General features: G+C 52.5%; 1 protein-coding gene across 1 annotated transcript; it reads left to right on the forward strand.

The window, feature by feature from the left end:
- Positions 1-15,464: 15,464 nt before the first annotated feature.
- LOC136537485 (uncharacterized) lies at positions 15,465-15,767 on the forward strand. Its single transcript, XM_066529441.1, has one exon. The coding sequence runs from the start codon at positions 15,465-15,467 to the stop codon at positions 15,765-15,767; it is 303 nt and encodes a 100-aa protein (XP_066385538.1).
- Positions 15,768-20,902: the final 5,135 nt, after the last annotated feature.

The raw sequence follows: 20,902 nt of genomic DNA on the forward strand, positions 1-20,902 counted from the left end.
AGGCGACGACGACATGGCCCGAGATGGTGGCGCGGGGAAAAACAGGGGCGTCGGTGCTGGCAATGGCCGGCCACGCACACAGCGACTCCGATGTGCCGCGGCACTGCAGCGGCCATGGGTCAGCACGGGGCCAAGGGCGTGGCCAGCGCGGACCTGGATGGCGTGGCGGGGCCTGAGAAGGCAAGGCTACGGCAGACCACCCGCCGGCGAGATGAGGCACGCGCGTGGGAAGGTATGCGACTCCGACTAACCTGCCTGCCCTCGGCACGGACCGAAGTGGTCCAGCCACAAGTGCTGGTGGCCGGCCGGGGCGCTCGGCGGCAGCAGGCGTCGGTGGGGCGCTGCGGGTCGCAGATGTCGCGATGGCGTTCTTGAGCGGCGCGTGGGCCACAGCGAGGTGGTGGTGCGGAGCACGCAGGGCTCGGGCGCACTGGCGCACGTGGTAGCCGGGCAGTGGGAGCGGCTACGGAGGATGGGTGCCCTGCTCGCCGCGGCAGCGAGGAAGGCGTTGCGATTCAACGCAAGTAGCTGGAGGCAAAGGAGCGGCGCTAGAGCAGTAAACCCAGCGCGGGCCAGTGGCTCCCAAGCGTAGCGCCATGGCGCTATGGGTCCAGCGTAGCCATGGAGTTCGCACACGCGCATGGTGGGGTGCGGACGTCCAGGGCGCCGAGGGCGGAGCACCGGCACGGCCACGAGGCATGGCGATGCTCGGCCTGAGCGACTGAGGCGCTGGCCAAGCATGGAGATGGATGGCATGGACGCCGGGGTGCCGAGCGGCAGCAGTAGGTCACAGGGAGGTGCACGGACCGGCAGAGGTCCAGGCATGGGCGGCTGCGGCCGCGATGGCGCGTCACGACAGGGACTTGGCACAGGGCATCAGTAGCAGGCGAGCACGGCGGACTAGAGCATTGCAGACGGAAGGTGGCATGGTACTGGGCCAGAGCGGGGAAGGAAGAGACAACGGTGGGTGGTGACGGCCGAGGTCTAGCGGCGCAGTAGAGCGGACGGAGGCCAGGAAAAAAACAGACGCGTGAGAGATAGCGAGGAGCCGTGCAGTTCATCGTCGATTTCATAGACACGAGACGTGGGACAGAACCACGTGTGACGAGGTGACGCAACGAGACAGCCAACGTAGCCAGGACAGACAAACCCACGCGCGCGCATTCATTTCACGCAACCACAACCAGGACGGAAGCACATCTGATAAACTCTTGGCGTCCAATCACCCAGCGAACTTCAAAAATCAGAAGTAATTTATAGTAGACAGGAGGGCAGCCATTTAAAGCCATGACATCTACAAAAATACGGGTACGTGCCAAAATCAACATGGTCCTTGTTAGGTATAACCATATAGGCTCATTTTAGCTTTGAGGAAAACGTGCCAGGTTGTTAGCTATTTCTAGGAAAGCTCTTGGTGCATCCAGTCTGACAGGTCAAGAGATATGACTGATCGCTGGCAGCAGGGGCAGGCAAAAGTAAGGAGAGGCAGCCAGAGACAATCGCAGACAGAGGCAGAGACCGGAAAAATAAAAGGGAACAGTGGCGAGGAGGAAAAAGATCTGCTGCAGCAGTGGAGGCTCGGTTGCTAGTGCTGTAAAGTGCGCTGGCCTTATCTTGACGCGACGCAACTGAGCGGCACATTTGCTGATACTTCGGACACATCGGGTGCAGGACAACAGTGGCATGGACGAGAAGGTGAGTAATTGCCATGCAAGGCGCACGCTGGACGCTAGGAAAAATAAATGAGGCTGCTGCGCTCTTTCTTCGGTTCATGCTTATCAAAATAAAGCCGTATATATATATATATATCGTTCTATTTATTAATGAATTTTATTTTATTTATAAGAGTGGCTTTTCATACTTAATCTAACAGAACAAACCGTTCGCTAGCATCGTTGTTCGACATTCCCAAATATCTTTACTCACTGAGTAATTTAATGTGAGCTTTTATTTCGAGTCCGTGAAACTAAGTCACACAAGATTCGCTTATCGCTTCACGTATGTTTTAAATCAAAAATTCGAGAAACTCATTTCAAAAACTTTACTGAGGCCTAAATCGCGGCGCTAAAAAGGATCGTAACACCGGGGTGTTACAACCAACCCCCCTTAAAAAGAATCTCGTCCCGAGATTCGAAACTGGAAGCAAAAAAGGGGAAACACGATTACATTCCATAGATCAGGGACTACACGAAAGATTACATGACTTCGAATACTAAACCACATGGGGAGCTAGGGATACATGGTTAGGAGCAACTTGATACAACTGAGGTCTAATCCAGAAGTCGAGATAGACGAGGACAATGGAGAAACAACAAGATAATGATTATCCAAAACATGGCGTAGCACCAACAGATCCAGAAACAGTCGACTGAGAAGTAAAACATCGTGAATCCTAAGGCCTACTAAACAAGGGAACTTGAACTTCTTCGACGAACCGGATCCTTTCTTCTTCTCAGATCACACCATCACCTCAGACAGCCGAACCTAGCTTCACAACATCGCCTAGATTACGTAGTTCTGTTGTGAAAATGAGAGGAATGGGGATGAAGAGGAAGAGCAAGGACCAAGGCATTTATAGAGGTGAACGGAGGTGGGAAGCAACACACCGGAGGCTGTTGCGGCGGGGATGGGATACACAGACAGTGCATGCTGTGGAGATACGGTCGGAAACATGATGCGCTTCCTGTGCGAGCGGCGGAGGGGGAAATAAAGGAGAGTAGAGGGGGTCCGCTCGACGAGGCAGGCGTGCGGGTGACCATGTTCACAAAAGAAGAAAAGAGGGAGGGGAAGGGGGGGTCCGGTTCGGGGAATGACGGTGCGGGGCAGAGAGCCGACCGGACGCCAGGAAAGGAAAAATGCATAGTGCACAAGGACGGCGAGCACTGCACGATGTCGTGGTCACGCGAAAACGGGACGATAATGGACCTGACATCGACGGCATTCGCAGGGCACGCAGCGAAATAACCCGGCATGTGTAGCACGATCAACTAAGCATAGGGCTTTGGACAAGACGTCCACTCAGACTTTTACGACTATCCACGGCTAACCTTCCGTTACTACTCTTCTTTTTCTTTCCTTTACTCGACCACATCCGTCTTTTCTGTAAACCCAGATCATGTCATACTTTCTTTCTCCAAACCATCTCCTGTTTACCTTGAAAGACACTTTTGCATCAACCCGTGGTGGATTTCCCGTTTGAACACCTGAACATTTTCAAGGAGAAAATTTTAAAACAAAATGGTACGATAGTGTAGCTTGGTAAAGGTACTTGGTTAACAACCTCGATACCAGCACGTGTCGAGCAGCATCACAGGTGGCAGCTGTTCCATAGGGGGGCCTCGGTTTTGTCGCGGCACCATAAGCTTTTAACCAGGCATCTACTACCAACTTACACGCCATGAAGGCAGTGGGGTCATAGACCACAGAGTAAGGGGGTATCGCAAGGGAAAAATTTCAACAACAAAGGTTTCCCTTCACAACAAGGGACAAGGCATTCAAATCCAATGATGGATTTGTTTTAAAAAGACTCAAGTGTTCTGTTGGACATCCACAATTAGTCGATACAGTGTCCAATAACACCCAATCACGGCTGATCTGCTAGCAACAGAATGGCAACTTCTCTTGTAACTCACTTAACATCACCCTTGAAGACTTGGAGCACGTCTAACGAACTTAAGGTAGATAAACGCAATAAGCACAACAACATAACAAAATGCATGTTCCAATGATCTGATACGGGTACATCATACAGGCATTCAGGCTCCCGTTCACGACACAGCATTCACCTATGGTCGAATGGGCTCAACAACTACGGACGACAACAACGACAAGAGTACAATACCGGAGGGGGGGGGGGACAGCAACAACAAGCACTACTACTACGGCACAACGTCCCAAGGCAACTAGTCTACATCCTCGTGGGGCAACGGCTGAGCGAGAGGAATCAAGGGTTCTTCTTGTGACACCTCCGAGGGTGGAGGTGCTGGTGGTGTAGCAACACTGGTTCTTCTTCTCTCGGGCAGGTGGATAGGGATCCCTTCCAAGATCGGGGCATCCTGCCTTTCAGCAGCCAGCGTCCTCCGCTCGGCCCTGGTGACAAGATAGGCCACCCGCAGCTGATGAACATGCCGATCTTCGACCTCCTTCAGAGCTTCTGACATGGCAGTCTCCTGGCTCTCAGCAGCTGCAGCACTGGCATGCGCTTCGGTGAGCTGCACCTGGAGCATCCAGTTGAAGATCTCGGCTTCCTCGGCGCGCCGAAGGCAGGCCCTCAGCTCCAAGGCTTGACAGTCGTACTGCTCATCCAGAGCGAGCAGGTACATGGTCAAATGCACCAGGGTGGGACTATCCTCTTACACATCTCATCCTTGCAAAGCCTCCATGCGGGCCCTCCATGCCCGCCGATTCTTGTCCAAAGGAGGAAAGAACCGCATGGGGGTACGAGCAATGGGCTCCTCATAGATCTGGCAGAGGTACCGCAAGGCTTTGTGGGCCACAACCTAGTAGGTGTTGACGAAGCGAAACCCGGTTGCGGTCACACTCCAGGCTTCAGTGAGGTCGGGGAACTCCTCACTCTTCTCAATGTAGACGGTAACCTCACATCACTCAGTGCCATGCTCTTCATACTCAGGACCCTCATACTCGGGGCGATCATTAACTCCGAGCTTTTGTAGGGTGGCATGCAGGAGCGGCTACGGAGGATGGGTGCCCTGCTTGCCGCGGCAGCGAGGAAGGCGTTGCGATTCAACGCAAGTAGCTGGAGGCAAAGGAGCGGTGCTGGAGCAGTAAACCCAACGCGAGCCAGTGGCTCCCAAGGGCAGCGCCATGGCACTGTGGGTCCAGCGCAACCATGGAGTTCGCACACGTGCATGGTGGGGTGCGGACGTCTAGGGCGCCGAGGGCGGAGCACCGGCACGGCCACGAGGCATGGCGATGCTCGGCCTGAGCGACTGAGGCGCTAGCCAAGCATGGAGATGGATGGCATGGACGCCGAGGTGCCGAGCGGCAGCAGTAGGTCACGGGGAGGTGCACGGACCGGCGGAGCTCTAGGCATGGGTGGCTGCGGCCGCGATGGCGCATCACGACAGGGACTTGGCGCAGGGCATCAGCAGCAGGCGAGCACGGCGGACTGGAGCGTTGCAGACGGAAGGCGGCATGGTACTAGGCCAGAGCGGGGAAGGAAGAGACAACGGTGGGCGGTGACGGCCGAGGTCCAGCGGCGCAGTAGAGCGGACGGAGGCTAGGAAAAAAAACAGACGCGTGAGAGATAGCGAGGAGCCGTGCGGTTCATCGTCGATTTCATAGACGCGAGACGTGGGACAGAACCATGTGTGAGGAGGTGACGCAACAAGACAGCCAGCGCAGCCAGGACAGACAAACCCACGCGCGTGCATTCATTTCACGCAACCACAACCAGGACGGAAGCACATCTGATAAACTCTTGGCGTCCAATCACCCAGCGAACTTCAAAAATCAGAAGTAATTTATAGTAGATAGGAGGGCGGCCATTTAAAGCAATGACATCTACAAAAAATACGGGTACGTGCCAAAATCAACATGGTCCTTGTTAGGTATAACCATATAGGCTCATTTTAGCTTTGAGGAAAACGTGCCAGGTTGTTAGCTATTTCTAGGAAAGCTCTTGGTGCATCCAGTCTGACAGGTCAAGAGATATGACTGATCGCTAGCAGCAGGGGCAGGCAAAAGTAAGGAGAGGCAGCCAGAGACAATCGCAGACAGAGGCAGAGACCGGAAAAATAAAAGGGAACAGTGACGAGGAGGAAAAAGGTCTGCTGCAGCAGTGGAGGCTCGGCTGCTAGTGCTGTAAAGTGCGCTGGCCTTATCTTGACGCGACGCAACTTAGCGGCACAGTTGCTGATACTTCGGACACGTCGGGTGCAGGACAACAGTGGCATGGACGAGAAGGTGAGTAATTGCCGTGCAACGCGCACGCTGTACGCTTGGAAAAATAAATGAGGCTGCTGCGCTCTCTCTTCGGTTCATGCTTATCAAAATAAACCCATAAATATATATATATATATATCGTTCTATTTATTAATGAATTTTATTTTATTTATAAGAGTGGCTTTTCATACTTAATCTAACAGAACAAACCATTCGCTAGCATCATTGTTCGACATTCCCAAATATCTTTACTCACTGAGTAATTTAATGTGAGCTTTTATTTCGAGTCCGTGAAACTAAGTCACACAAGATTCGCTTATCGCTTCACGTATGTTTTAAATCAAAAATTCGAGAAACTCATTTCAAAAACTTTACTGAGGCCTAAATTGCGGCGCTAAAAAGAATCGTAACACCGGGGTATTACACCGACCCGGCACCGGCATGGCTCGGCCGCAGGTGGCCGTTGGATCCTGGCGTTGCTCCCATCCGACCGTTGGACCCGGCCATTGGAATCGTGGGCTATAAAACCGCAGCGCTCTCGCGGTCGCGGTCTCGCCTCGCTCTCAGTCTCCGTTGCCCTAATTCATTTGCTCTCAGAGACTCAGCCTCACTCTCTGTCTCTCTCGTCTCGCTCTCGGCTCTCCTCTCTCGGCTCCCCCCCCGCAGCGCTGTCTCGTTCGCTCCTCTCTCGCCTTCGACTTTCTCTCTTCTTCTTGCTCTCCGGTGGCCTCTGGAGCCATCGCTGGCCGGTACTGGCACAATCCCTAACCCTAACCTTTGCTCAATCCCTAACCTTAACCCTTGATCTCTCTTTGTCCTCACCAGATCCGTCGTCGAGCTCGCCGGATCCGTCGGTTTCCTCACCGGATCCGTCGGATCTCCGACCTCGCTCCCATCGGACCGTTGGATCCGGCCATTGGAATAGCTGACCGGCCCTAGCACAATCCCTAACCCTAACCCTTGATCTCGTTTCATCCTCGCCGGATCCATCGTCGAGCTCACCGGATCCATCGGTTTCCTCTCTGGATCTGTCGGTTTCCTCGCCGGATCCATCCCTCGTCGTCTATGCTCGCCGGATCCGTGCCTCGTCGACCTCGCCGGCGACTCTGGTGCTCCAGCTTTGAAGGTAAGTCCATAACCCTAACCCTAACCCTCACCCTAACCCTCAATATGTACTAACCCTTGCTCTGTTTTGTCTAAAGCCGTTGAGGGACCAGGGCGTCGACGAGTGGCTGGATCCGACGACGAGACGCTTGAGGTCGGTTCCAACCAAGAGAGGCGGTTGTGTGGGTTGGCCAGAGATGATGACAAGGATGGCCTGCGCGAGGACGCCGCGGAGCTGTTCGACAGTAACGTTCAAGCTGCCATCATCCTTGAGCCCTGCGATGATCAAGCAGAGGACAGGGAAGAGAATAATGGCAAGCGGTCACGTCCCTCTACCTCGGTAGTGTGGCTTGATTTCAAGAAACTCTTCAAAACAGTGAAAGGTAAGAAGGTTAGGTATGGAGCTAAGTGCATCCATTGCTCTAAGGAATACTCTGGGCTCTCTAGTGGTGGCACTGGTCACCTCACCCGGCATAGGGATAAATGCCCTATGAGGTGTAAAAACTCACATGTCTCAGTCACATATCTCTTTTAATCCTGATGGTAGTATGCGCAATTGGGAGTACTGCCCTATTATTGCTCGTACTCAACTGGTCCGATTGCTTGCTAGGCTTGATGTTCCTATCTATTTGGGAGAATCATATGCATTTGATGAATACATTAGAACTGCTCATAATCCTAAATTTGTTCCAGTCTCTAGGTAAACCACCACTAGATACATGCTTAAATACTTCTCTGATTGAAAGGTTAAGCTTATTGAGACTGTTAGTTCTGCTAGTGTTAATTGTGTGTGTCTAACCTCTGATATTTGATCTGGTAATGCCAAAGAGGACTACCTTAGTGTTGTTGCTCACTACATAAACTCTGATTGGCAACTAGAGAAGAGAGTGCTTGGTCTTAGGCTTATGGATTATTCCCACAATGGACAAAACATTGCTGATCTTGTTGCATTTGTGCTTGCTGATTGACTAGAAAAGTATTTGCTATTACTTTGGACAATGCATCATCTAATGTATCAGCCATGCAAAAACTTAGACCTGTTCTTTCTAAATATCTTGGTGTTGGTGGTGATTTAGACAATGCAATTAATTCTATGTTCTTACATCAGCGTTGTGCATGTCACATTATCAATCTGATTGTTAAGGAGGTCCTAACTGCTCTTAAGCCTTTGATTAAAAAATTTAGAATTGCAATATCTTTCTTAAACTTATCTAACCAGAGAATTGCTGTATATAAAAGTTACTGCATTGCCACTGGTGTTAGGCCTAGAAAGTTTCAACTAGACATGGAAGTTAGGTGGAATTCTACATACCTAATGCTTAAGCATTTGTTTCCACATAAGGTCTCATTCACTACTTTCATCCATGCTCAATATCCTAGGGCTGAAGGTGGTCAGTTGCTTTTAACTGATGACCATTGGGCTATGGCAGAAAAAGTGCTTAAATTTTTTAAACTATTTTATGATGCTACAGTTGCATTGTCTGGTGTGTACTATCCTACATCTCCACTCATGATTCATTATCTTGTTAAGATTGCTATGCACCTAAAGAATTATGCTAATGATAATCAAATCAGACCTGTGGTTCAACCTATGATAGACAAATATAATAAATACTAGAGAGACATACCTTTGCTTTATTCTTTTGCATTCATCCTGGACCTAGAGCTAAAATGAAAGGTTTCATTAGAGTGCTTAGGAGGTTGGGTACCCTTACTAGTACATATTATAGTGCTTACCAGGTTGACACTAGAGCTCAACTTACTAATGTCTACAATAAGTATGAGGAGAAATATGGAGGTGTTAGGTTGAGGAGGGCTGCCCCTCCTAACCTATCTGGTAAAAAAAGGTCTGCTTGGGATGAAATTTATGATGATGATAGTGATGTTGGTGGTGGTGGTGGTATGTATACTGCAGCTGCTACTCTAATCATGGCTAGAGATACATCTGCAACTGCCCTGCTGCAGGCTGCAAGTTCTTCAGGTTCTAATGTTTCTGAACTTGTTTCTTACTTGGACTGTGACACTGTGAACCATTTAGATGATGATTTTAACATCTTGGACTGGTGGCATCAGCACAAACTCACATATCTAGTGTTGTTAATCATGGCTAAAGATATTTTAACTATTTCTGTTTCAACCATATCTTCAGAATCCACTTTTAGTATGACTGGCAGGATCATCGAGGAGCGGCGGAGGAAGCTAAAGCCTGAAATGGTGGAGATGCTGACCTGCATCAAAGATTGGGTGCTGAAGCTCGGCTGCAACATATGGTGGAGGACAAGGAGCTTGAAGCATTTGAAGAACTTTATCTTGATTAGTTATCATTTATGTAATGGGACCATAATATTATGGACTATGGACTGAACTTTGATGAACTTTATAGTTGTAGCTTGGCTGTACTCTTTTTTCCTGTTTAGGGTTTCTCACAAGGGTGAGTTTTATCTAGACAGATTTTTAATGAGGCAGCCATTGCACTAAAGCTCCCAATAAAATATTATTTTATTCTCTGCTGTGTTTGTGATCTGTTTGAAGTGTTGATCACTTATAGTGCTAGTGCCGGCACGGGCACTGCTGGGCCGCCGTGCCCAGTGACACGGCACGGCACGGCTAATACCTGATAGTGCCGTGCCTGGGCCGGCACGACGGCACTAATAGGCACGGCACGACTAGTCTACCGTGCTGCGTAGTGCCATGCCTGATCGGGCCGTGTCTGGCCGTGCCCATGCTAATACCGTGCCGTGCCGTGCGGCCCGTTTGGCCAACTATAGTGGCGTCTGGCGCAATGTCCATGTTGCCTTTGTCCCCGTGCCGCCCTTCTATTTTCTTTCCCTGCGATTTTATTTCATTTTTATTTTTTCCTCTCCCCCGTTTATTACGCTTATTATCGCTGTCATGGCAAGATGAATTAAAAGTCTTGTCCCGTGAGAAAACGTATCGGGTTTCGATGTTCAGGTCGCTGTACGCGGATGGATTTTCGACAAATACAAACATACAAAGTGCACGATGATTTGTATTCACTATTCAGGTTGTGGTGTTATCCGTTCAACTTCACCTCTTTGGAGGATATAAGGATAGATTGTACCGTAGGTATTTTGGCTTGAAGAACCACCTCATTTTAGATGAGGTGGTGCATCACGCAGGAGCATAACCAAAATTATACATAAGAGCGGCTAGTCAAAGAGATCCTACATATGTTGTGGTAGAACAAAATCGTTATAGTTGTTCATGTTTTTCTGGATTTATTCTAGTATTTAACAATTTATAATACTATTCTTCCCGTGATCGGCAACCATTTGTCAAGAGCGAGGCACATGTTAACTCATTAATTCTTAAAATTTAGCGGCTTAGTATTTCAAAGGTGATTATTATAGCGGTTTAGGATAAACGTTTTTTCAAAGGGATGAGTACAAGTGCATGTATCATGTATGTGAACGTATACGTTTGTACTACGATTCACAGTAAAAAGAGAGTCAACATATAATAATTAATAAGAGTGTCGCTCAATAAGCTTGATGATGATAAAATATTGATGACTACTGAAAAATTATTACTATATTAATTAAGTATGCGTTTAGTAAAATGTAAATATAATAAACTCTAAGTATGCATACAGTAAAAGGTAAAATTTAATAAACTCTAAGTAGGCAAACAAGTTTAGCTGAATCAAAATATCTTAATTTGATTCTGTGTTTTGTGTGATTTTATTATCTATAGACATCAATCAATATATGTGACAAGATTTACTATATCTTTTTTAATATAAATATAGTAATATAGACTATTAAACTACATGTTAAGTAAAAAATATTGTTGTGTTGTTGCAGAGGGAGGCATGGCCCCTGCTGCCCCTGGCTCCGCCCTCGGTTGTGGCTAGTGTGACTGCCTACCGAGAATTGAAGGCATATGAGGATCTGGGTAGTTGTACTTCTTTCTGCCTATGATCGTGGCTAGCCTCACTGACATCGATACCAATCAGGCCGGCCTCGACTGACACCAATACTATCCCACGGCATCGATTGACGCTCGACGACGCCACCTCTCTGCACCCCCAACTCGGGAGATTTCGGTGAAATGAAAATTTGTCATCCCCACCACAATATTGTCACGTTGCTTGATGCATCACCGCAACTACATCACCTGCTTGGCCACCTGAGTTGAGGGGACAGGGTCACGTCGCCCACATCAATCAATATATATGTGTCGGGTATCACGAAAAGAGGTCCCCTAAGCAACAATCGAGAAAATCGCTTAGACACCGTCAAAACCAAAGTCAAGGGACAACTGTTGGCCAAACCCCAGTCACATCGAAGCCACCTACTCTCTACCTTGCTAGAGGCCTCGCACAGAGGGCCTTGGATGGCCTATCAGTTTTTCGTCTCGCTCGAGGCCTCGCGCGAAAGGCCTCGGCCGATGAACCAATTCTCCGTCTCACCCGAGGCCCCGTGCGTACAGCCTCGGACGAGACGCCGATTCTCCGCCTCGCTCAAGGCCGGCTCGGCAAAACAACCCTATCGCCTTCGCCTCGACCAACTCCTCGGACAAGACATCACGTCCGACCGACGCGTTCGACCGTTCCCACGATATCAGCCGACAGGCGACTCGACACAGCGGTGTGGCCGACTGGGCGCCAGTCACATCGAAGCCACGCTGTCCAGCACAGGACAGGGGTTACCGGCCACTGTGCTCAGTACTGTGCCCACGACCGACACCCATACTGTGCTGTGCTACCTAACTCCTGCTCTAGGGACAACACGACGTGCGGAGTCAGGTCCGGGTTACTATAGCCTCAGAATCAGTGTACAAGACCAACTACTCCCTCCACGCCTCGGCAGTCTACTTCAGGGTCTCGGCAACCTCGGGATTCGCGCTCACCGAGCCCCCCATGACGGCTCGGCCTCGGCACCAACTAAGCCTCGGCTCTTTACACTATCAGCACACAGCAATCAGCATGTCGTCCGCCACATCATGTGTCAGGCTATCACTGGAGCTCCCACGTCGCATAGGATCGGGTGTGGCCAGCGCGTTGCTCTAGTGCATCAAGGACAAGACCGCTCTGTCGACCATACCGCCACAGTAACAGGCTATAGGGTTCGGATATGCCACTCCTGTTCGTAGGACGCCGCATAGCGAACACATGTATCTCCCCTGACCCCCCCTTCAACTATAAAAGGGAGGGACCGGGGCCGTTTCTAGGGGACATGCATAGGCAGACGGACGAACTCAATCACTCACGCGCAAGCAACGCTCTGTAACACACACGTTTACCCCCTGCCTGAGATTGGCATCTCAAGCAATCTACGCCGCTCCACGCAGAGACCTAGGACTAGCTTCATCTCTTGCCCTGCTTGTAACCCCCTACTACGAGCATTTCAGTGCAAGGAATACAAGATCGATCTCTCAGACTGGACGTAGGGCACCCATTGCCCGAACTAGTATAAACCTTGTGTCTTTTTACATCATCATCCGAGATTAGGGGCACATAGTATGTTTTTACTAGTTGGTTGAGGGCCCGCCGGTCTAAAACACCGACAGTTGGCGCGCCACGTAGGGGTTTTGTGTGTCAGCTTCATCTCCCTAACAAGTTCCGGAGGGCAGATTCCGTACGACCACTGCGTCTCGGCACGGTGATCTGGTTCGAGAGCCTAGAGTTCATGTCTCTAGGATGTGAGTACAATATGGTACTTCTCACACCCCGAGCCCCACCGACCGATGATGACATCACGCACTCGCAGCCCAGGCGCAGGCGGCGCCCAGGCGACCGCTCTCATCACGCTCGCCAGGCACGACGCGAGCAGGGCCACCCTGACACCATGTGAACTTAGGGCGACACACCGCTCTCTACCGGTATCCCATGCCCAGCTGTTGACACAAGGTCCCTGGTTGAGGACCTGTCTAGCCTGAGCCTGGACATGGGAAAGACGCCGGTGGCACACGACGATGCCCCGACATCAAGCTCTACCCCGCCATGTCCTAAGGAGTTGACTTCGGCAGAGCAAAGCCTAGCGATGGCACCATCCCCGTATCCCTTCGGATTGAGAAATGCCGCCGCCACCTATGCTTCCACCTACGCTTCTGCTCACGCAGAGCCCTCGGGACGCCACCAATGCTTCGCCCTCGACTTTGGCACCACGACTTCGACTCACTCCCATGCTGACTCCTCGAAGGAGGACGAGGCGTGGGCCGGAGCAGACTTCTCTGGACTTCACGACCCTGAAGTCGTGCACCGCTTTCTGGCCACGAGCGACTACTGCTTCGGCTACTCCGACTCTGACGATGAAGGCACTTACGATCCCACTTGTGAGTGCTTCCACGTCGGACTCAGGATGCCAAGCACGGGTGGTGAGGACGAGGGGGTAGGCAACCGTACCTCGCTTCGCCAGGGAGCGGGCGATGCCACGCCCTCACGCATTGTCCCACCAGCAGCGCGAAATGAGAACCTTTCCCTCTGACAACTTCGATGCCCGGACCTAGAGCAGCTCTGTGAGCTTTAGGCCAAGATTGAGCAAGATCGACTCCTTCTGCAACAGCTCTGAGATACTCTCGAGCAGGAGCAGCAGGGTTGCGGTGATGGCGGAGGAGCCCAGCGGAGAGCCCGCGACATCCACCACCGCATCAACGACGACGAAGGGGGTGAGCAACCCCTGATCTTCAATCCCGCTAGCCAGAACATCATGGCTGTGGCAATGCTAGTCCGAACGATGCCTAAACCCTCCACTATGGAGGGGCGACAGGTCCACAGCGAGCTTCGGGACCTCCTCGAGACCGCTGTGGTGCAGCAGGCTAAGAGTTCTGCCTCCCGACGGCATGGAGGCGCCTCAGACCTTCCCACGGCACTGACTCGGTAGGACAGGGAGGCCTCGGCTCATCCCAAACTCGCTCGCGCACCAACAATCAATAGGGTCCCCTTGCTGCACAACCGCCTCGGCAACCAACATGAGGAACAGGGCGACAACGAAGTGATCAGCAGGCGACGGTGACATGACAATGAAGGGCCCGCTCGGGGCTACCATCCACATCGAGGTGGCCACTACGATAGCGGGGAAGACCACAGTCCTTCCCCTGAGCCGCCTAGCCCTCAAGTTTTTAGTAGAGCTATCCACGTTGCTCAATTCTCGGCCCAGTTTCGGCAACCGGCCAACCTCATGAAGTACAGCGGCGAGACCAACCCCAAGCTTTGGCTGGCCGATTACCGCCTCGCTTGTTAGCTAGGCGGCATGGACGATGACCTGCTCATCATCCGCAATCTCCTATTGTTCCTGTCAGACTCGGCGCGAGCCTGGCTTGAACATCTCCCTCCCTCATAGATCCACGACTAGCGTGACTTAGTAAGGGTCTTTGTGAGGAACTTTCAGGGCACATACGTGCGCCCTAGGAACTCCTGGGACCTCAAAAGTTGTCGCCAGGGCCCAGACGAGTCTCTTCAAGATTTTATCCGGCGCTTCTCCAAGAAATGCACTGAGTTGCCAAGCGTCGGTGACTCGGAAATCGTCCAGGCTTTCCTTTCCGGCACCACCTATCGGGACCTAGTCCGAGAATTGGGCTGGAACATACCAACCTCGATGGCCGCACTCCTCGACATCGCCACCAACATTGCCTCGGGCGAAGAGGCCATTAGGGCCATCTTCCCTGATGACGACACCAAGGGGAAGCGAAGGGACGAGGCCCCCGAGGCCTCGGCTTCCCACCTCCCCAAGAAAAAGAAAAAGGGTCGCCAAGGGAAGCAGGAGGTCCTCGAGGCTGGCCTAGTCGTGGCCGCAGAGCGCAGAAATCCCTGAGGCCCCAGAGGCCCCAGGCTCTTCGACGACATGCTCAAGAAACCCTGCCCATACCACCAGGGTCTGGTGAAGCATGCCCTCGAAGAGTGCACCATGCTCCGGTGTTACTATGCCAAGCTTGGGCTCCCCGACGACGATGCCAAGAAGAAGGGTGCCGACGACAAGGACGACGGATTCCCCGAAGTACACAATGCCTTCATGATCTTCGGCGGGCCTTCAGCGAGCCTCATGGCACGACAGTGGAAGAGGGAACACTGGGAGGTCTTCTTGGTGAAGGTGGCCACTCCTTGGTACCTCAACTGGTCTTGGGAGGCAATCACCTTTGACCAGGACGACCATCCCGATTATGTCCCGAACCTCGGGCAGTACCCACTTGTCATTGACCCCATCATCGGCAACACCCGGCTCACTAAGGTATTGATGGACGGAGGCAGCGGCCTCAACATCCTCTACGCCAACACCCTGGAACTCCTAGAGCTTGACTAGTCGTAGCTCCAGAGCGGCGCCGTGCCTTTCCACGGCATTGCGCCGAGGAAACGCACATGGCCCCTCGGGTGCATTGACCTACCCGTCTACTTTGGTACTCCCTCCAACTACCGCAAGGAGGTCCTCACCTTCGAGGTGGTTGGGTTCAAGGGAACTTACCATGCCATCCTAGGGCGGCCATGCTACGCCAAGTTCATGGTGGTCCCCAACTACACATACCTCAAGCTCAAGATGCCGGGCCCCAACGGCGTCATCACTGTTGAGTCGACGTACAAGCATGCATGCGACTGTGATGTCGAGTGCATCGAGTACACCGAGGCTATCGTGGAGGCCGAGACCCTCATCGTCAACCTTGACCAGCTCGACAGCGAAGTGCCCGACTCCAAGCATCACGCCGAGACTTTCGAGCCCGCGGAGGCCGTCAAACTCGTCCCGGTCGACCCCACTTGCCCTGACGATCAGGCATTGAGGATTAGTGCCACCCTCGACATCAAATAGGAAGCCATGCTCGTCGACTTTCTTCGCGCGAATGCCGATATGTTCGCATGGAGTCCCTCAGACATGCTGGGCATACCAAGGGAGGTTGCCGAGCATGCCTTAGACATCTAGGCTGGCTCTAGGCCAGTGAAGCAGCGCCTGCACTGATTCGACGAGGAAAAGCACAGAGCCATCGGCGAAGAGGTGCAAAAGCTTTTGACAGCCGGATTTATCAAGGAAGTGTCCCATCTGAAGTGGTTAGCTAACCCCGTGTTAGTCAAAAAAATGGGAAGTGGAGGATGTGTGTAGACTACACCGGTTTGAATAAAGCCTATCCGAAAGTCCCTTTCCCATTACCTCGGATCGACCAAATCGTTGACTCCACTGCAGGATGTGAAACCCTATCTTTCCTTAATGCGTATTTTGGTTACCATCAATTCAAGATGAAAGAGTCTGACCAGCTCGTGACTTCTTTTATCACACCGTTCGGCATGTACTGCTATGTAACTATGCCATTCAGCCTTAGAAACATAGGGGCCACATACCAGCGGTGCATGACCCAGGTCTTTGGTGAGCACATCGGGCGAACCATTGAGGCCTATGTGGACAACATCATGGTCAAGTCTAGAAAGGTCGAGGATCTCGTCGACGACCTAGAGATAGCCTTCAGGTGCCTCAGAGAAAAGGGCATCAAGCTTAACCCCGAGAAGTGTGTGTTCAGGGTTCCCCGAGGCATGCTCTTGGGATTCATAGTCTCGGAACACGGCATCGAGGCCAACCCGAAGAAGGTCTCGGCCGTGACCAACATGGGACCGATCCAAGACCTCAAGGGAGTACAGAAGGTTATGGGATGCCTTGCGGCTCTGAGCCGCTTCATCTCGCGCCTCGGTGAAAAAGGCTTACCTCTGTACCGCCTCTTGAGGAAATCAGAACGCTTTTCGTGGACCCCTGAGTCTGAAGAAGCCCTCACCAAACTCAAGGCATTGCTCACCAATTCTCCCGTCCTGGTACCGCTAGCCAAGGGCGAGGCCCTCTTACTTTACATCACTGCAACGACCCAAGTGGTCAACACAGCCATAGTAGTCGAGAGGCGGGAAGAGGGGCATGCTTTGTCCATCCAACGACCTGTCTACTTCATCAGTGAAGTACTCTCCAAGACCAAAACGTGCTACCCCACATCCATAAACTGATCTACACCATAGTCTTAGCTCAACGCAAGCTATGTCACTACTTTGAATCCCACCCGATAACCGTGGTGTCATCTTTCCCCCTCGGGGAGATAATCCATAACCGGGAGGCCTCAGGTAGGATAGCCAAGTGGGCCATCAAACTCATGGGGGAGGCTCTATCCTTTGCGCCTCAGAAAGCAATCAAATCTTAGGTCTTGGCCGATTTCGTGGCAGAGTGGACCGACACCCAACTACCACCTGCTCAAGTCTAGGCAGAATGTTGGACCATGTACTTCGACGGGTCCCTGATGAAGACCGGGGAAGGCGTGGGTCTGCTCTTCATCTCGTCCCTCGGAGTACACATGCGCTACATGATTCGGCTCCACTTTGCCACCTCCAACAACGTAGCCGAATATGAAGCCCTCGTCAACGGCTTGTAGATCGCTATCGAACTTGGAGTATGGTGCCTCGATGTGCAGGGCGACTCGCAGCTTATCGTCGATCAGGTGATGAAGGAGTCAAACTGCCATGACCCCAAGATGGAGGCGTACTGCAAGCTAGTACGTCGCCTCAAAGACAAGTTTGATGGTCTCGAACTTAACCACATCGTGTGTAAATTCAACGAGGTCGCGGACAAACTGGCAAAGATGGCGTCAGTGCAGGCCCTGGTCCCCCCAAACATTTTCGCCAGAGACCTCCACAAGCCTTCCATCAACCACGTCTCGGCAGCGAGAGAGGGCCCACCAGTTGAGCTCACCATAGGGCTCGAGCCCCCCCCCCCCCGTCGTCGAGACCCCCTCGGCTGAGCCTGAGGTTATGGAAGTAGACACAGAGCCTCTCGAGGCCAACCAGGGCATGGACTGGTGGGTCCCGTTCCTTGATTGCCTCGTCCGAGGAGAGCTCCCTGCAGACAAGACCAAAGCCCGATGAATTGCATGATGAGTCAAGACTTACGTCCTCAGCAACGGTGAGTTGTACCGACGAAGCCCATCTGGTGTCCTCCAGCGATGCATCACCACTGAGGCAGGCTAAGCCCTACTTTGGGACTTGCATGCAGGGGCCGGCGGGCACCATGCGGCACCTCAACCGCTCGTCGGAAATGCCTTCCGTCAAGGGTTCTACTGGCCGATGGTGGTTGCTGACGCCACCAAGCTAGTACGCTCCTACGAGGGATGCCAGTACTATATGCGGCAAATGCACCTCCCGGCCCAAGCCCTCTAAACCATCCCCGTTACATGGCCCTTCACCGTGTGGGGGCTGGACATGGTTGGGCCTCTACAAAAAGCCCTCGAGGCTACACCCATCTGTTGGTAGCAATCGATAAGTTCTCCAAGTGGATCGAGGCTCGTCCGATTAATCAAATCAAATCCAAGCAAGTGGTGCTGTTCTTCACTGATATCATCCATAGGTTCGGGGTTTTGAACACCATCATCACTGACAACAGGATGCAATTCACCGGCCACAAGTTCCTAACGTTCTACGATGACCACCACATCCATGTGGTTTGGTCGGCCATGGGACACCCTAGGACGAATGGCCAAGTAGAACGTGCCAATGGCATGATCCTACAAGGCCTCAAGCTGAGAATATACAACCGGTTGAAGAAGTTTGGCAAGAAATGGCTTGCCGAACTCTTGTCAATCATCTGGAGCCTGAGGAATACCTTGAGCCGAGCCACGGGATTTACACCGTTCTTCCTAGTCTATGGGGCTGAGGCCATCCTCCCCACTGACTTGGAGTATGGTTCCCCGAGGCTTCGAGCCTACAATGAGTAGAGCAACCACACTACCCGCGAGGACGCCCTCGACCAACTGGAGGAAGCCCGAGATGTTGTGTTGCTACATTCGGCCAAATACCAGCAAGCTCTACGGCGCTATCAAGCTTGGCGTGTTCGAAGCCGAGACCTGAAGGTGGGTGACCTGGTGCTGAGGCTGAGGCAGAGCAACAAGGGCCGCCATAAGCTGACCCTGCTATGGGAAGAACCGTACATCATCGCCCAAGTGCTGAAGCCCGAGACCTACAAGCTAGCCAACGAGAAGGGCGAAATCCTCACCAACGCTTGGAACATAGAATAGCTATGTCGCTTTTACCCTTAAAATTTCCAAGCATTGTATACATTGTTTCTCAGAATATAATTAAGAAGCGTTCTTTAGTTGTTCTGATTTTTCGAGAAACCCGCCTAGCCCATCACGGGCCTCGGCATTACGATAACACCATAAGGAAGACTCAGCTCTGCCTCTGCAGAACCGAGCCTCCTTCAGGGGCTAGAAGGGGGGACTCCCCCCCTAAGTCCCATGCACCATTTTTAGTCGTTTTTTGAAAAAAAATCCTACGCCAACCTCTCTAGCGTGCTCTAACAAGTCGATTATGAAAAAACCTAAGGACCAAAAGACTGTCTCAAGGCCAGAAGGTCGGCTGAGTCACAAGATGGCCTACGCCTCTGGGCTACAGCACTCCCTCACCACCTTTTGCCCGAGGGGCAGCTTGCGCTCCGAGGAAGATTTTTGCAAGAAACTTGTTTAGAAATGAGACAAAGGGCAGAGGCTCAAAAATACAATGAAAAATGATTAAAGAAGTGTAAACGCACGATTACTCTAAAAAGGCCTCGATGGCCACCAGTGTTATGGTAGGGTAACATAATCCCTAACCTAATTACATGGCCTCTTGGGCCCAGGTCAAGCCTCAGGGTCTCCAGCATCAGCGGACGGTGTAGGAGGGACCACCTCCTCTTCGAACAGCTTGGCCAACGCCGTGCCGGGATCCTCCGCTGCCTCCATCAGCTTCGCCACCTCCTCATCGTCCTCCCCATCATCATCAGGCAGGATGTAGCCATCGCTGATGGCCTTGAGGTCAACGCCGATGTAGTGCAAGGCGATGATGGCCAGGGCGCGCTTAACGCCCGTGTACAGCGCCCCTCGAAGTCGCTCGCACACTTGGCCACTCAACGCAATCAGGTGGCTCCCGAGGGAGCTTCCTAACTGGACCCCCTCGACTTCCAGGGCCTCATAGGCAGTACGAGCGGCACTCTTCAACGCATCGTGCTCCCCTAGAGAACAGGGCACGGGCCTCCACTCGGACTTACCCGATAACAGCTCGCCGGAAATGCCACCGCTCGCACCCATCGAGGGTAGCCTGACATATTCCACCCCTCCTTCCGAATGAAAAGGAAGCGCGAGGATCATACAAAAAGCTAGGGGAACCTCTGACGGCCCTCTCACTCCATGTAGAGGCTAAGGGGCTCTCCCTAAAACCTTGCCGAGACCCAGCGACACAGGCTCGCACTCGAGGGGGCTCGGCAAACAAACCCCTCCTTCTGAACGAAAAGGTTGCGTAAGGGTCATACAAAAAGTCAGGAGAACTCCTGATAGCCCTCTCGCTCTGTGTAGAGGCTAAGGAACTCTTCCTGCAAATATGCCAAGGCCCTGTGACCCAAGCTCGCACCCGAGGGAGGCTCGGCAAACAAACCCTCAAGCGCGAGGGGCGCACAAAAAAGCTAGGGGAACTCCTGATCGCCCTCTCGCTCCATGCAAAGGCTCGGGGGCTCTTCCTACAACCTTGTTGAGACCTAGTGACCTAGGCTCGCACTCGAGGGGGCTCAGCAAACAACCCCTCCGTCCAAGTGAAAAGGACGCGCGAGGTGGCACGAAAAGCCAGGGGAACCCCCGACTGCCCTTTCGCTCTGTGCGGAGGCTCGGGGGCTCTTCCTGCACCCAGGACGAAGACAAGCAACTTAAGCTCGCACTTGAAGACCCTAAAAACACTATAAAGGGCATCGAGCCTGTTACGGCCCAGGGGTTCGAAGGCTAGGCCTCCGAGGGTTTCGACAGCCGCCCCAGGGCAGTAGAGTCGGGGACAACTGTGGGCGAGCCTGCGCATGGCCAAGGCCCAAGCAAACGATCGCTCGGGACACCCTAAGTCATGTTCGAGACCGACAGGGAGGTCTCCGAATGGGATCCCACCGTAGGGAGGCATCGAGCCACCGGGGCC

Source organism: Miscanthus floridulus, chromosome 2, assembly GCF_019320115.1.
Source record: "Miscanthus floridulus cultivar M001 chromosome 2, ASM1932011v1, whole genome shotgun sequence".
NCBI classification, from domain to species: Eukaryota; Viridiplantae; Streptophyta; class Magnoliopsida; order Poales; family Poaceae; genus Miscanthus; species Miscanthus floridulus.